Genomic DNA, 14,711 nt, shown 5'->3' with positions numbered 1-14,711 from the left:
ATTAAATGGGCCAAAAATACAATATCTTGCTATAGTAACATGAAGATGTACAATAACATTTTTGACTTTTGGGAATTTAACCGAACTGCACAGGAATGGAGAATTTTTTATGTTCTAGAGGACACACACTTTGGACAAGACTAGTGATGTCTGCAGGGGTTTTTTTAGGATAGTGTCTTAATATATAGCTTGGAACATGGCAAGAGTAAGACTTCAGAAAGTGGGTGGTTTTGTTCTGTTTGTTCACTGGGAAAATGCCACTTAACTGACTGAAGTAAATTACTTACTATTGTAGAGTCAAAAGAAATTTATTCCTTTTTCTTACATCTGTAGCAGATCAGTTTAAGCAGATGTTTTTTACCATTCCTTAAGTGACTTATTCTATGACTAGTATGTATTTTGACTTTTACTTTATCAGATGATAGAAGCAATAAAATACAAGTGTGATCTTGTCAACTACAGCTATGGAGAGGCGACACATTGGCCAAATTCTGGGTAAGTACTGCTGTGATTGATACAAAGTAATTCCATTTCTGTGATGCTAAAATAGATTTGTTGAGCTCTGTATAAATGAACTGTCAGTAAGAATAAGTTATCCAGGCCTAAGTGACTCATATATATTAAACTGTTGGATTATATTTTTAACAGTCTTTGGAATTTAAGTAAACCTGATACAAGTACTGTTGATCTATAATACAAAAAATATTTTAGAATAATTTTTTTGTAGTTGGAACACCACGTAATCTGGGGGGTTTTTTTGAAATTTATTATTGCTACATAACTGTTGCTCCTTTTTAAAACCAGAAGGTATTTTTTTGTGGTCAACTTCTACTAGAACTGCCTCTACAAGGTGTGGGAAGCAGGCTGTGTAATATTCTTTGTTCTGTGGCTGGTCACAGAGGTTCTACTAGAAATGGGAGTTTTGTCCTGTGGGAGGAAGGCAATGCTGTTAATTAAATTACTTTTTTTTTTTTCTCTTACATAAGGAGAATTTGTGAAGTTATTAATGAAGCAGTGTGGAAACACAACGTAATCTATGTTTCAAGTGCAGGAAATAACGGCCCTTGCCTTTCTACAGTAGGATGTCCTGGTGGAACTACATCTAGTGTAATAGGTAAACAGTTTGTTTTGAGAAAAAATTTTGACAGTCTTCAGCTTCTGTCTTTTCAAGTTTTGTAGTTATATTACATGTTTGAGATCCTGGTTGATTGCTGAACTAAATCTAAAAAAGTATCAAGGACTATTGGGCTGCAAGATTAATTATGAGGGAGGCACTTGCTGTACAGTTAGGTGAGTAAAGTTAGATTGTTACTTTCTTACAATTCAAGACCTTACTCATGTAGGAAACAGGTAGGTGGTGAATGGTCTTGATTTGATGTGGCTTTGTATAAGATTTGCAAAAGAAGTCTTTGTGGTCTGACCTGTTTGAAGATTCCAAGATTATTTTTTTAAATTGTAAATGTCTGAACCCACGACTTCACTTAGACTGTTGCTGCTGGTGAATGTAACTTGTAAAAGTTGCATTTGTAAAAATGTCTGGATTTGATGAGATGAAAAATGTGTGTTTCCATTCTTAAATATGAAGCAAAAAGTCTTCTAGTACTGAATTTAAAAAAGAGAAATATTTTATTTTCACTTTCAATAAAAATTAATTGTACATCTGAAATGCTTGAATGTTTTTGACAGGTGTTGGTGCCTATGTATCACCTGACATGATGGTTGCTGAATACTCTTTAAGAGAAAAACTGCCAGCAAATCAATATACTTGGTCATCCAGAGGGCCTAGGTAGGTTATACTACAAGAACAAATTCATTACTTCACGGTTCAGATTATATAATTCAGGATCTAAAAACCTGGTCATTAATACCAGAATAAAAGTGTTTCTTTTCCATGGGAAGAGCATAGGTAACCTGTTGTTCTTGGCTTTTGTATATTGGGCTCTAGAATGCCTAGGGAGGGAGAACTGCCTCGGCACAACCCATACGTTTCAGGAAAGTGTATTTGATAAGCACAAACCTATTCAGAGATGATAAAAGTTGTTGAAAAGTTGTTCAGAAATTTGGTGGGTTTTCTGAGTTCTATTTTTTCAAAGGATTTTGTTTCCCAGAGTGTTTATTTAATTGAGTTAGTGTGGTGAAGTTAACTGTTCTGTTAGTGTTAGAAATTGAAAGAAATACTGTTACTAGAGTGGTATTGCTTCTGGCTTCAGTGACATTCATATTATGGCACAATTTACTCGAGGATTTTGCTTGAGTCCAGTAGAACTGTGAGTAGGCAGAAAAAAATGCTGTTCTACCTTATGTTATTGAAAATTATCTCAAAGTTCTAGAAAAGAAAATTTGGGGGCAATGTAAACTTCAGGTTTTATTTCATGTCATGTCTCAGAAGCACTGGGTAGTAATGTGGTAGCTAAAAAGAAAAAAAGAATAGTGTCTCTTCCCGAGGTCTTGCCTGTGTTTAGACTGAAATTCTTGCGAAATGTGGAGTTACTGTATACTGTCTCTTGTAGTTTTGCCTACAGTAGTATTGGATGAAGGGAAAAAAATAAAAAATGTAGCTTCAGCCTGGTCTTTGGTTTATTCACTGATTACATAGCAAACACTTCTCTATTAGCATTGGTCTTTAAAGTTAGCTGTCATGGTGTTTGTGTATTTACAGGCAAGTATATTGTTCAGAGAACCTTATGCAGAATTGTCATGTTTCATGCAGGGAAAAGAGAAATACGGTCTCTGCTTTCAGCTGAGAAAGGGAGAAAGAATCGTAGTTAATATCAGCATACATACAGATTTTATATAAAAAAACCACGGTTTGTGTGTTTTGTCACTTTGCGTTGTAAAATAGTCGGAATAGACATCTGTCAGCTGAAAGGCACAAGCCTGGTGAAAATAGGATTCCTCTTGTATAGGGTGCAACATGCAGGTGACTGGAGAGTTCCTAAAACTTTGCTAGAGCGGGCTTGGGCTAGGGCATCAGTCTGAGTACGCATTAGGGGCTTTCAGGCAGGTACTCTGAGCACTTCTTGGCCAGAAATGTCATGATACAGACCTGTTTTATAGGGCTGTCATAAAATACATACAAACATTACATTACAGTATCATACTGAATACTCTGGTTTGAGACAGATTTTAGGTATATTGAAGCTGTTAATGTGGAATATAAATACCCTAAAATACCATGCCTCTCCACAGAACTTAATAGCTTCAGGTACAGTGCTGTCCTTATTCAAGTGGTGCAATTTTTGTCTGTCCAGAGCAAGGAAGATGGACTGTATCTGGCTCATACAGGTGAAAACTAGATGCTGCTTTAACTGCACCATAGGAACTCACTCCACTCTTAAATATGCTTGGGCAAGAAAGAGAGATGGCTTAGCCCCAGCTGATCCTGATCCGCCTCTTGATGTTCCTTTTTTTGTCTTCTCCCCTAGGTCTCCTTGTCTTAGGTTCTGTACTGTAATTCAGAATTTGACCTGGTAGTGAAGTGGCAATGTATAAAATTAGAGATTTGGGTTTTGGATCTTTTATAGTCTTACTTTCCCTTGTACTATTTTTCTTTAAAAATAATAGCTGTTAAATAGGCTATGTAGAATACTAATTTATTTAAATGTTTAATAAGTTTGTTTGCATGCATTCTCTAATTCAAATCGCAGAAGGTATTTCACTCACTAAACTGAAGCCTGGTGAAGAGTATTGAAGGACTGAACGTTTAGAAAACTTCCACTGTAAAACCAGCATAGCTGATGATTAATGTGACATTTTAAATTGCTATTTAGTGGTATGCTTTTTCTTGGATTTAATGGGTTAATGGATTTAGTGAAGTAATATACTTGTGAATGTTCTCTAAAGCTAAAATTAAAGTGCACAGATGATTTCAAGATACAGTGTGCAGAAAAAAAATATTTGTTTTTCCAACCATTCTGTTTTAACACTAGCACTGATGGAGCCCTTGGAGTAAGTATCAGTGCCCCAGGAGGTGCTATTGCTTCTGTTCCAAACTGGACTCTCCGAGGAACACAACTCATGAATGGCACATCCATGTCTTCTCCCAATGCATGTGGAGGCATTGCATTAGTGTTGTCAGGTAATGTGCTACAATGTTAAATATGGATGCGTAACCTAAGAGATCAGATACTTTTTCCCCTTAACAAAAAAGAAAAAAAGTTGCTGTAACTTTACAGTTTTTTGTTGTATCAAATAATACCCTTATTTTTAATTTCAGGACTCAAAGCTAATGATATTCACTACACTGTTCATTCTGTCAGAAGAGCTTTAGAAAATACTGCTGTGAAAGCTGAGAACATAGAAGTATTTGCACAAGGACATGGTGTTATTCAGGTACTTTCTAGCAAAAAAACCCAACGTAATATGAATAACTACCAGTGAAAACCTAACCCACAAAAAATGAGCAGCTTTCTAGATGAGCTTACTCATTTTGCTCCGTGCTACTTGATTCTGAGCTACAATCGAGGGAGAAGGGAATGTAGTGGGAGGGCGGGAGGAATGAGATAGTTCTTTCAGTTTCAGCATGGAGTTACTGTAGAATAAATGTGTTAACACATTCTTAGACTGATCAAAAAGGTATGGACATAAAAGTTGGATGTGGGGTTTTGTCACCCACATGTGGATTTAGATGCTTAAATTCTGCCCCAGTGTTCAAAAATTTTTATGCTGTTGTCGGAGAGATTTGAATTTGTTCTGTGCAGACAAAAGCTGGAACTGTAAGTTCTGGGCAGTGAAAATACATAGATACCCACGCTGGTTCACAAAGCAGTACAGCTGTAGTTGTGCAATGACATTGCTTGCCTACACTGAAAAGTCTGTGTGTTCATTGTATCCTGTAGTTCGGAAATTTGTGATGTGATCCTCTGTATGAGGAAGGCACAGTAACAGACAAGTCTCCCTGTGCATAAGCTTAGGTTCTTAAAGAGCTGCTGCTATTTTTTGCCTACAATCACTCCTGTTTTAGCCAAATAGAGGTCTGAGATTCTTCTCTCATGCTTAAAGATGCTAGGTATTAAATGCTTAGCCCAAAACTCATGTTCTGTTGATGCTAGAACCTAGTGGGTACCATCCACTAAGCATATCTGTAACAGAGTTTGATACAGAAGGCAACGATGGTGGTAGCCATATCAAATAAAAAACATTGCCACAGAAAAACTGAATGCAGCAGTCGTATTTCAGGATTTAGTAATCTGTGATTAAAGCGTGTTAAAATGAGGTTAAAACTGTTCTGGGACTTGTCTCAAAGGAGAGTGCCCTAATGTCTGCTGGTGAAAGTAGTTCACTGTGAAGTAGAAAAGAATGTAATGTTTTTGGAGTCAGTAGAATAGAAAGCGAGGTACAAGGCTGTCTTTTTAAATGAAAAAGGTGAACTTGTCATCTCAGTTTGCTGTGGCAGCTTATTTACGTAAATCCAAGTTTGGATTTCATGACCTGATTCTCTTACTTTATATCGGTATATAAAACTTCAATGGGCATCCCATATTGCTTGTCTCTTATGAACTGCTGAACTTCCTGTGTTGTATTAAAATGTTTAAATGCTTAACTAGTGTTGCTCTACGTATGATAAAGGTGTCTAAATTAGTATTCTAGTTCTGGGCCTTTGAAGTCCTCTTTGTCTTTGAAATCATCTCTGAAAATTTCTGTTACACATCTTTTGTTGGACTTGTGGCATGGGAGATTTGTCTTTTTAATGCTTTTGACTTTGTGTTCTGTGTGCCTGTTGCATCCTGAAAATGTTGCCTCATTTTCTATACAGAGTATTGTCTAAGGTTCAGTCAGTGCGGGTCAGGTAGCATGTGGGTTACTTGACTGTTTTTTGCTGTGCGTGCTTCATATTGAAGATAATATGCATAAATTACTTTAGTAAAAACACATTCTAAAGCAAGAAATTTCAAAACAGGTTGATAAAGCCTATGACTACCTCATTCAGAACTCGTCATTCATAAATAACGTAGGCTTTACAGTTACCGTCGGCAGCAACCGTGGAATCTACCTCAGAGATCCTGCCCAGATAGCTGCACCTTCTGATCATGGGGTTGGCATAGAACCTGTCTTTCCTGAGAATACAGGTAGGAAAGAGCTTTTATATATGGTGGTGTGGGAAATAAAGTATACTCTTTAAATAAAAAGCTGTGATAAGGAGGAGCAATAGGAATCTGTGCCGTAAAAGGTCTAAGTGCAGCTCTAAATTATGTAGTAAATGAAGGCATGCAGCTAAACAACTTTTCCATTCTAACCTCAGACTTGTAACTGCAGCACTTCCATGTAGATAACCATTGACAAAGAATGATTACTCTTCTAAAGATGGAAGAACTTACCCAGAAATTAGTTTCTCAGTTAATTTAAGACTATAAATTATAAATTTGGACTTTATCTAAGTTTCCACAACCTGAGAAAAATGTTAGTTTAACAAACTAGATGTATATTCGGTATCTAATAATGGATAAACATAAATATATCTGAAGGCAATACAGGGGTTAATACAGGTTTTAGTTACTAACAGAGTTAAAGTAACTTGTGCAAATCAAAGTAAGGTTTGACTTCTTTTCTCTGTAAACCATTTTGCCCTGCTTTATTAAGTACAAGTTGGAACTCCCTGAGAGACTGAATTACATTGTATTCAAAAAACGATCCATGTGAGAGCTTGTTACTAGATTAATTCCTTTCCTGAAACCAGTGATTCCCAAGAAAGTTGGCATGTGATAAAGGGGTGAGTTTAGGGGAAGAAAGGGTATGAGTCGGAACAGGTTACTGACTCAGAGTAACTTAGTTGTTTGACAGGTTACATTGCAATCAGTAGATTTCCTAAATTTTTTTAATTTTTTTTTTAAATTTTAAACTAAATTAAATTTTAAATTTTGCTGTATGACACTGAAAAATGAAATTATCATACGATAGGCTATTCTGCAGGAAGCAAATAATTTGCAAACAGTTGATTTGTAATTTATGACTGCCTTGTAGTGTGATGTTGTTGTTTTGCTAGTACCTGTCCAGTTTCTTTGCCGTGTCTGGTGTCTTCAACAAGACTGAGTCTAAGAAACTGTAATAAGAGGTTAAGGGAGACTGATCTGCTCAGTCTGTCTGTTCAAGATGTCTTTGAGCTTTTATTGCTTCTCATGTACCTATGAGGGAATTGCATCTGATAATGAAGTGCTCTTTTCTCTACTAAACAAAGATGTAATGAAACATCTGAATTAAGCTAAGGTCAATTAGGAGTAGGAATGTGGGAAAAAAATTCAAAGTTTCATTAATCTTTGGAGGAAGAGAACATTTCAGCTAGGGTTGGATGCTTTTCTGGAAGCTTTTCTAACATGGAAGCTTATTTGTGAAATCAGCTGAATTGACTGTTTGCAAAGTCAGACTAGATTATCATGGTAATTTTTAATAAACTATCTCTCACTTAGGTTGCTTTATAACGTGATTTGGTTATTATTATAACCATCAGAATTGGTGCAGTTGCTTTTTATTGTCTCTCTTTATTAGGCAAGACTTTGTATCTGTACGTGAAAGTTTATACCTGCTTCCAGAATATGTTGTGGGTAGCTGAAGCATTGCTTACTAGCCAACGTTTGACTGTTTCAGGGGGAATATTTCAAAGCTGGGTACAACCTTTATTTTGCTGTATATTACTTTATTTTACTGCTGCTATTTTATTTTTCTCAATGTAAAATAATTAATATTGAACATGATCCTTTGTGGAGATTCTGACTTCCAGGGGCCCTAAGGAATTGGTTCCTGTTACATTTAAATGGCAAATACTGTGTTATAGTAGAATATGAGCACACATTTGTGTTATTGAACTGTTTTTAAAATTTGTTTCTTGACAGAAAACACTGAAAGAATATCTCTTCAGCTTCATTTAGCTTTAACTTCAAATGCACCGTGGATCCAGTGTCCTAGTCATTTAGAGCTTATGAACCAGTGTAGACACATAAATATTCGTGTGGATCCACGTGGTCTGAGAGAAGGACTGCATTATACAGAGGTATTGAAGCATTGGTGTTCTAAGCAAGATATTGTGCCCTTTCCTTTTCATGTGGTCTCTCAACTTTATATGGAACTAATTTTTAAGGAAATAAAAGCTGTGTGCTGTAGAGACCACACTCCATGTTGCTGTATAGACTGAATCCAGATTTCAGCAATAGTTATGCTATACAAAGTAGCATAGTACATGCCAATGGGACTTTTGACTATCTGTGCTTAAAAATAAAAGGATATAGAACATAGAAACCAAATAAATAACCATTAATTAAAGGTTTTTCTCTGGATATATTTTCACCTTTGACTATCTGGCTTAGTCCTGCATTATTGAGGATAGGGATTTGTGGTTTTAAATATTTCTGTCATTCTGTGGTGGCTAAGGGACAGGCATAGCTTTGTGGTGTTGCCACACAGTCTTATCCGGACCCAAGATTCTGCTTTACCTTGAGGAGTTGCTTGAGTACAGTGATGCAACCTGTTTTCCTGTTTCCTCACATGTACCCCATCCCATTTTGGAAGGTGAAGGAGGAAAATGTGTGGTAATGGCTGTGTACAGCAGAAATGTTTTGTGGACTTTGAGCAGCTATGTTCAAATTTGGACAAATCTAATATGAAAGCCATTAAATTTCTCATTTTCTTTCCCAGACATCCTCTTTCACTCCTGCAAAAGAAACCCACCAACAAAAAATATTTTTCAGCCTGCTCCATCCTCATCCCAAACCTTGTCTTAACATAGAAATGTTTCCATTGCATTGTAGTTGATCATAATGAAGATGATACCAGCTTGCTTTTTAGGGGAGTGACTTGCTTAAGATCCTTAGAGTTGCAAGTCTTCTGAGGTACCGCTGAGAACATGTGATGAGAAAAGAACACTGAGAGCAAAGTGATGATGGAAAAAAATTTTCAGAGATAGCATTTATAGCTTGGCCATGAAAGGGATGGTAAATGGAACTGCAGTTTCTCAAACATAATCCTGGGAAGCAAGGATTAAAATATTTTTAATACAACAACAAAAATAGCTGAAATAGAAATAATAAGGCTGTCAGTTTCAACTCAGAATTGTCCCTAGGTTGAGCTTTTGATAATAGTGACTATCAAATGTGGGATGAAAGATTAAAAACTTCCGGGGAAAGGCTGAAACTAGTATTAAATGTGAAAATTAATTTTGGGGTGTTTTTCTGGTGAATGTTGCTGTTGTACTATTTGTAGGGTAACAGTTGTCAAATGAAGATCTCTTTTTTTCTCAGTGCTAACTACAAAGATTCAAAATACTCTGCAACTGGTTTAAATTTAATGTTGTCTTCTGTTATTTTATTTTGACCAAAGATTTTAAGTGGCTGTATTTTATTTTGTTAGGTGTGTGGCTATGATATAGCAATGCCTAATGCAGGCCCTCTGTTCAGAGTTCCAATAACTGTTGTTATACCAACAAGGTCAGTAAACCCAGACTTTATCCGCATTTTTTAAGTTTAGTTTAATGTACCCACTTTACTTGTCGTCATCTATTTTACCACCTTATTCTCTGAGAGTTCTTGAACTTACTATGAAGATTGATAAGGGAGCAGAGATCTGAAAAATTCTCCCAGCAGACTTAACACAGCAGTGGCTTTTTTGTAGTTTTGGTCCTGGCAGCTAGAAGGCAGTGGGTTCTGGTGGGCTTAGCCACAGTGGCAGCAGCTTACTGGTCCATCAGAATACTTCTGGCTTGTTGACCAGAGTATCAATTAATATACTCATAGGTGTAGGTTCCACTGGAGTTTGGTTTTGGGTTTGGTTTTTTTTCATTTTTAACTGATAGACTACAGTACATGAAGGCAGGGGGCATTATTTGGCAGGTGAACATTGGGATAAGCTTTCGTCATTAATACAGTGAGTAGAGAGAGTTAGCATTGTGGCCATCACATCATTGATTTAATATATGAATACAGTGATAGTGGTAAGGAAGGGTAGTTTCTTATTAAACTTATTCAGTGGATAATCTGCCCTGAGGGGGGAAATATTTACCTTTCCTCTAACACGTTCATAGAAATATTACTTCTTACATACCTTAGCTCACTTTAGTAGAAATTCACTCAGCCAGGAAAAGCAGATCCGCTGAAAACTAGGATTCTTTGGTAGTCACATTTAAGGCCAGTAACTGGGGGGTTTGGAGTGTGTGTGTGTCTACATAAGGTGGTGGAGCTGATGTTTTAAATCTTTTAGATATATTATGCCGTCAGATTCTATACTAGTATGAATTAAAATAATTGGTGCTGAGGACTAAATATACTCATGGTATGCTGTTTTTTGAGAGTGTTTTTGCATTTAAAAATACTTTTTAAAAGACTTCACAGCTTGTTTGATTAATGTTTGTGTTTTCTTTTTGACATACAGAGTAGATGAAGCATCAAGCTATGACGTGACATACACAGATGTTCATTTTAAACCTGGTCAAATACGAAGGCATTTCATCGATGTTCCACAGGGAGCTACATGGGCTGGTGAGGAGAATGACTACATAAATTTAAAAATTGCATCTGTCAGACTTGACAAAGCTGTTTTGAAATCATTTTGAGTTTTGCCTGAATAAGAACTGAAGGATTTGACCCATGAATACATAAAATATTTATTTGATTTTAAGCTCTTAGAGGAGTGATTTTGAGTTCTCATGGTTTCTGGTATAGTAGAATCCTGATTCTCATTCTTATGGAAACCAGCAAATACAATCTGAAGTGATTGCCCGTAAATGGAAGAATACCTCATGTTATGGAAAAGTATTACTATCTGAGTTTGGCCTCAGGTGTATAGATTGTGTGTTGAAAGATATCTTAACTGAAGAAAATGTGATTTTCATAATGGGCAAGCAGCTTGTAATTCTGCAAGGAGGAAAAAAAAAGATTTTTTTTTTTCTCGCCTTCCTGTGTGAGATTACTAAATCCTTTCAAGAATCTTTGATTTAGACTGAAGTTACTGATACAACTCTTTAATTTAGGACAGACTGCTGCTGAATTCCATACAGATATATTATCTGTACTAACTATTTAATTTTCACATGATCTCTGAACTCTAGTTTTCCTTAATCTGAAAGGGTCTTTGTAAGTAACTGATATATAAGCATTATTCACATATGCAGTACTCCAAGTGGCTCCATAATTTCTTAAATTACAAATTACTTGTGAAAGTAGTATTTTTCTGGTGAATCTCTGCTTTCCTTCTAAAATTCTTGGCTTTTGAAACTAAAATTAATATTTTTTTCTTTACTCTAGAAGTGACAGTATGTTCATGTTCAGCTGATGTAACTGCCAAGTTTGTGCTTCATGCTGTTCAGCTAGTGAAACAAAAAGCATACAGAAGTCATGAGTTCTACAAATTTTCATCCTTACCAGAAAAAGGATCAGTGACTGAAGCATTTCCTGTCTTGGTAAGTTACCTTAGGGTGGCGTGGGGGAAGAGAGAGGAAGTAATAGTGCAGTATAGCATAACTCATTCTGAATTATCTTGCCAAAGAAAAACCCCAAACCAAAGGAATCATATGTTTGTTACAGTAGTGAGTGCATCTGGTTTTCAGTTTTGAAGAGAGCTCTAATAGCTTGCTAGTATTTCTTAATTATCTTGTAATGGTCTCATATGTGTTTAATTTCTTCAGTTTGTTGGTACTTGTTTATACAAACTAGTTTGTTTTCCTTTGGATAGCTGTAGTTCAGGGCATTTTGCCTTTAGCGCTTAAGGTTCATGATCTTGGACATCTGCTTGATTTTGAAGCCAGGTGAAAACTGACTGGTTTACATTCATACTACTTAGACACAGCAGGCTTAGCTTGAATAATGCTGGCTGAAGAGTCCAAAACGAAACCAGGGAGTGAGGTAACAGTTCAGAGGTGTGGATGACAGTGTCCACTTCTCAAGTTTGTCCCCTGCCTTGTTTAATTTAGTTGTATAGCTCTAAAGCCTAAGAGTGGTTATGATTTCTGTGCTATTCGGTCCCTTACACTCTGAAAATGTCAGGTGGGGGACCCTAAGCTAAGTTTGTCCCACTGCACATTGTGAATTTGATTGTGTTAGTTAAAAAACCAAAACCAAACAACAAAAACCCCCAACCAACCAATAATCAAAAACACTAAACCTCCCAAGCTTTGTGTCATCTTATTTAGACAGAGAGTGGGATCTCTTTTTATATTATAAACACGTTAAACTCACCTGTGAATTAACCTGTCTGCCTAGTTTGAAGGATAGGAAAGGAAGACATAACATTTAAGGCTGTACCTTTCTCTGTAGGTTATATGCTGACACTCTTTGTTTTGATGCAGTCATACTATTTTTTGGAGCTGTCTTGTGTTTTCTGGACCAAGTATAATGTCTTATTTGGTACTGTACAAACCTGTACAATTACAGTAAACTGGACATAAAGGGGTCTATTTTCATCTTTTTTTTTTTTTTTTTTGACAGGGTGGGTGCTTGGGATTAGGAAGGCTGGGGGGAATAGAAGGGGAAGATAGAAGCTTGAGTCTAACTTTGTGCTTTTTTTACTCAGGCTGGAAAAACCATTGAATTTTGTGTTGCTCGGTGGTGGGCAAGCCTTAGCGATGTTAGTATTAATTACACAATTTCTTTTCATGGTGTACTTTGTGCTACTCCTCAGCTAAACATGGTAAGTTTTCCAGAGGTTTTATTTTTAGTTCCTTTGAAGCCCTGTTATATCTCATAATAAAAAAGTTTTCTTCCTTCTTGCTGTATTTAGAAGGAGTAGAAGTAGCTTTATACATGAGATATTCGCGTTTTCTCTTAAAAATAGGTAAATAGGAGTTCAGTCCTACAAAAATGTCTATTACCATTATTTGTGGGGGTTTTCTATGTCTTTTCATTATGAATCAGCAGGGGAGAAATAAGTGGGGAAAAAACCCCGAAACAAAACAAAAATACTCAACCTTAATAGAAAAGACATACTAAAAGGCTAAAATTGTAATTACACTTACACTAGCGAGTGTTTGTGTAAATAAACTTTGCTGGGACCGCAGTTCCTGAATATCTAGACTAGCATTACTAAAAGACAGTACTCTGAATACCATTTTCAGAATAAAATGTCATTAAAATTTATTTTCTGTTCAGTATTAAGATGTGCTGATTGATTTGAGAGCCATTGTTTAGGGCAGTTGAAAGCACAGTGGATGGGTCACAGTTCTTAAGGCTCTGTGATACTAAAGGACTGAAAAAGTTGCTGAAAACATTAGTATCATAATATTTACAGCACTTTGTCTTGCTCCTGTATTCTCTGCTGTCCTGTGCAGCCTGGCTCGGCTTGGCTTTGCCTCCCTCAGGAGAGAGCTGAGATGGCAATACCCACATGAAGTAGCACCATGCTAATTTATCCTGGCTCCTCCCTGTTTTTTTTCATCTAAGGGCCAGAGCAAATTATAGCTGTCCCACGGGTGAATTTGGATGTATTCAGGCTCTAAGAGCTGAAGAAACTGGGGAAAGAGTGGGTGCATTATGCTAAGGTACCAGGTCTTGAACCAATAGAGCAGGAAAAGAAAGAGCTGCTGGTAGTGGTGTGCACAGCAGCCCCTTCTACCCCAGCAGGATTACATCAGCTGAATAATGGAGTGTTAAAATTGAGAGAATACAAACAGTTTTGTCTTTCCTTCTTTGAGCACCTGTAACATTCATAAAATAAATTTTGATAGTACTGATACACTGTCAGCTGTTTGGTGGGATGCTTCTAGAAAAAAAACCTTTCGAATTATTTTGCCCATCACGAGCCTGTGGTTGTAGTCTTGTTTCTTTTTCACAAAGTTAAACTATTCCGTAATCATAATCCTGAGCAGAAGCACCACAAAATATTTGTTTTAAGATTCTAGATAAATAATACTTGTATTTATTGAATTGCATATTCAAAGTAAGTAATCACAAATACAGAAACAAAACCCAGCCCTGCCTGAAGTGTGACTTGAACTACTTAAATTATTGGGGGGGGGGGGGGGCGGCAATATAAGTAAGGCTTCAGCTCCAATTGCTAAAGTTTTGCAAGTCCCAGTTTATCTGCTGTTGTAAAATAGAGACAGGCTTGTGACACTTTCAAACTCATGCAGTATTACTTAGTGTGGATCAATACAGCTTGCATTATATATTTGAGGGACATAGCAGATGGTCCACATCTGACATTGTAAGTGTACAGAAGCATAATTGTTATATACTCTTTCTTTAGCATGCTTCAGAAGGCATCGTGCGATTTGATGTTCAGTCCCTGTTGAAGTATGAAGATATTGCTCCTTGCATAAATCTGAAGAGCTGGGTTCAAACGCTCAGGTAGAGTTTTTGGGGAACTGTATTTGAAAAGTGGGAAAACTATTTGATGTAGTTAAAACAGTAACAAGTTAACAGTGAAATTTAGAATAACCAGTACCCTTGTCAAATTTTAAGGAGGTTTGGAAGCATCAATTAATAAAACTTCTCAGCGTTTTCCTTCTTGGTTCCTTTTAACTTGGACAAAATTTGACAGTTATGATGACCGGTGTTGATACAATTTTCCTTAAGTGAATTAAAAGATTTTTTTATATTTTTAAAAAAATACAAAAATATTCCTTTGCTTCTCATGGAGGCACTTAAGCACTTTAATATCTAAAGAAACAAATTGTAGAGTTAACTTGGTGCTACTTTTTTTGGGGGGGGGGGGGGGGGGCGGAGTTTAAGCAGCTGCTTCAGGTCCTGCCCATTTTGACCCAGGAGGACTGTCATCTGTCACTTGCTTGATTGAAA

The 14,711-nt window shown here is 36.5% G+C and overlaps 1 protein-coding gene across 2 annotated transcripts in view; it reads left to right on the top strand.

Moving 5' to 3' along the window:
* The window catches only part of TPP2 (tripeptidyl peptidase 2), a 54,459-nt gene that overhangs the window by 13,544 nt on the left and 26,204 nt on the right, over positions 1–14,711 (top strand). For both annotated transcript variants that reach the window (XM_055801970.1, XM_055801971.1), the window contains exons 8-19: positions 419–495; positions 987–1,114; positions 1,687–1,786; positions 3,930–4,078; positions 4,217–4,332; positions 5,900–6,068; positions 7,827–7,984; positions 9,337–9,413; positions 10,354–10,460; positions 11,226–11,380; positions 12,490–12,606; positions 14,161–14,261. In XM_055801970.1, coding sequence (XP_055657945.1) covers positions 419–495; positions 987–1,114; positions 1,687–1,786; positions 3,930–4,078; positions 4,217–4,332; positions 5,900–6,068; positions 7,827–7,984; positions 9,337–9,413; positions 10,354–10,460; positions 11,226–11,380; positions 12,490–12,606; positions 14,161–14,261 — 1,454 coding nt within the window. The remainder of the gene's footprint in view (positions 1–418; positions 496–986; positions 1,115–1,686; positions 1,787–3,929; positions 4,079–4,216; positions 4,333–5,899; positions 6,069–7,826; positions 7,985–9,336; positions 9,414–10,353; positions 10,461–11,225; positions 11,381–12,489; positions 12,607–14,160; positions 14,262–14,711) is intronic.

The sequence above is a fragment of the Falco peregrinus genome, chromosome 4 (genome assembly GCF_023634155.1).
Source record: "Falco peregrinus isolate bFalPer1 chromosome 4, bFalPer1.pri, whole genome shotgun sequence".
Classification (NCBI taxonomy): Eukaryota; Metazoa; Chordata; class Aves; order Falconiformes; family Falconidae; genus Falco; species Falco peregrinus.
This window is presented reverse-complemented; position numbering and strand designations above follow the sequence as displayed.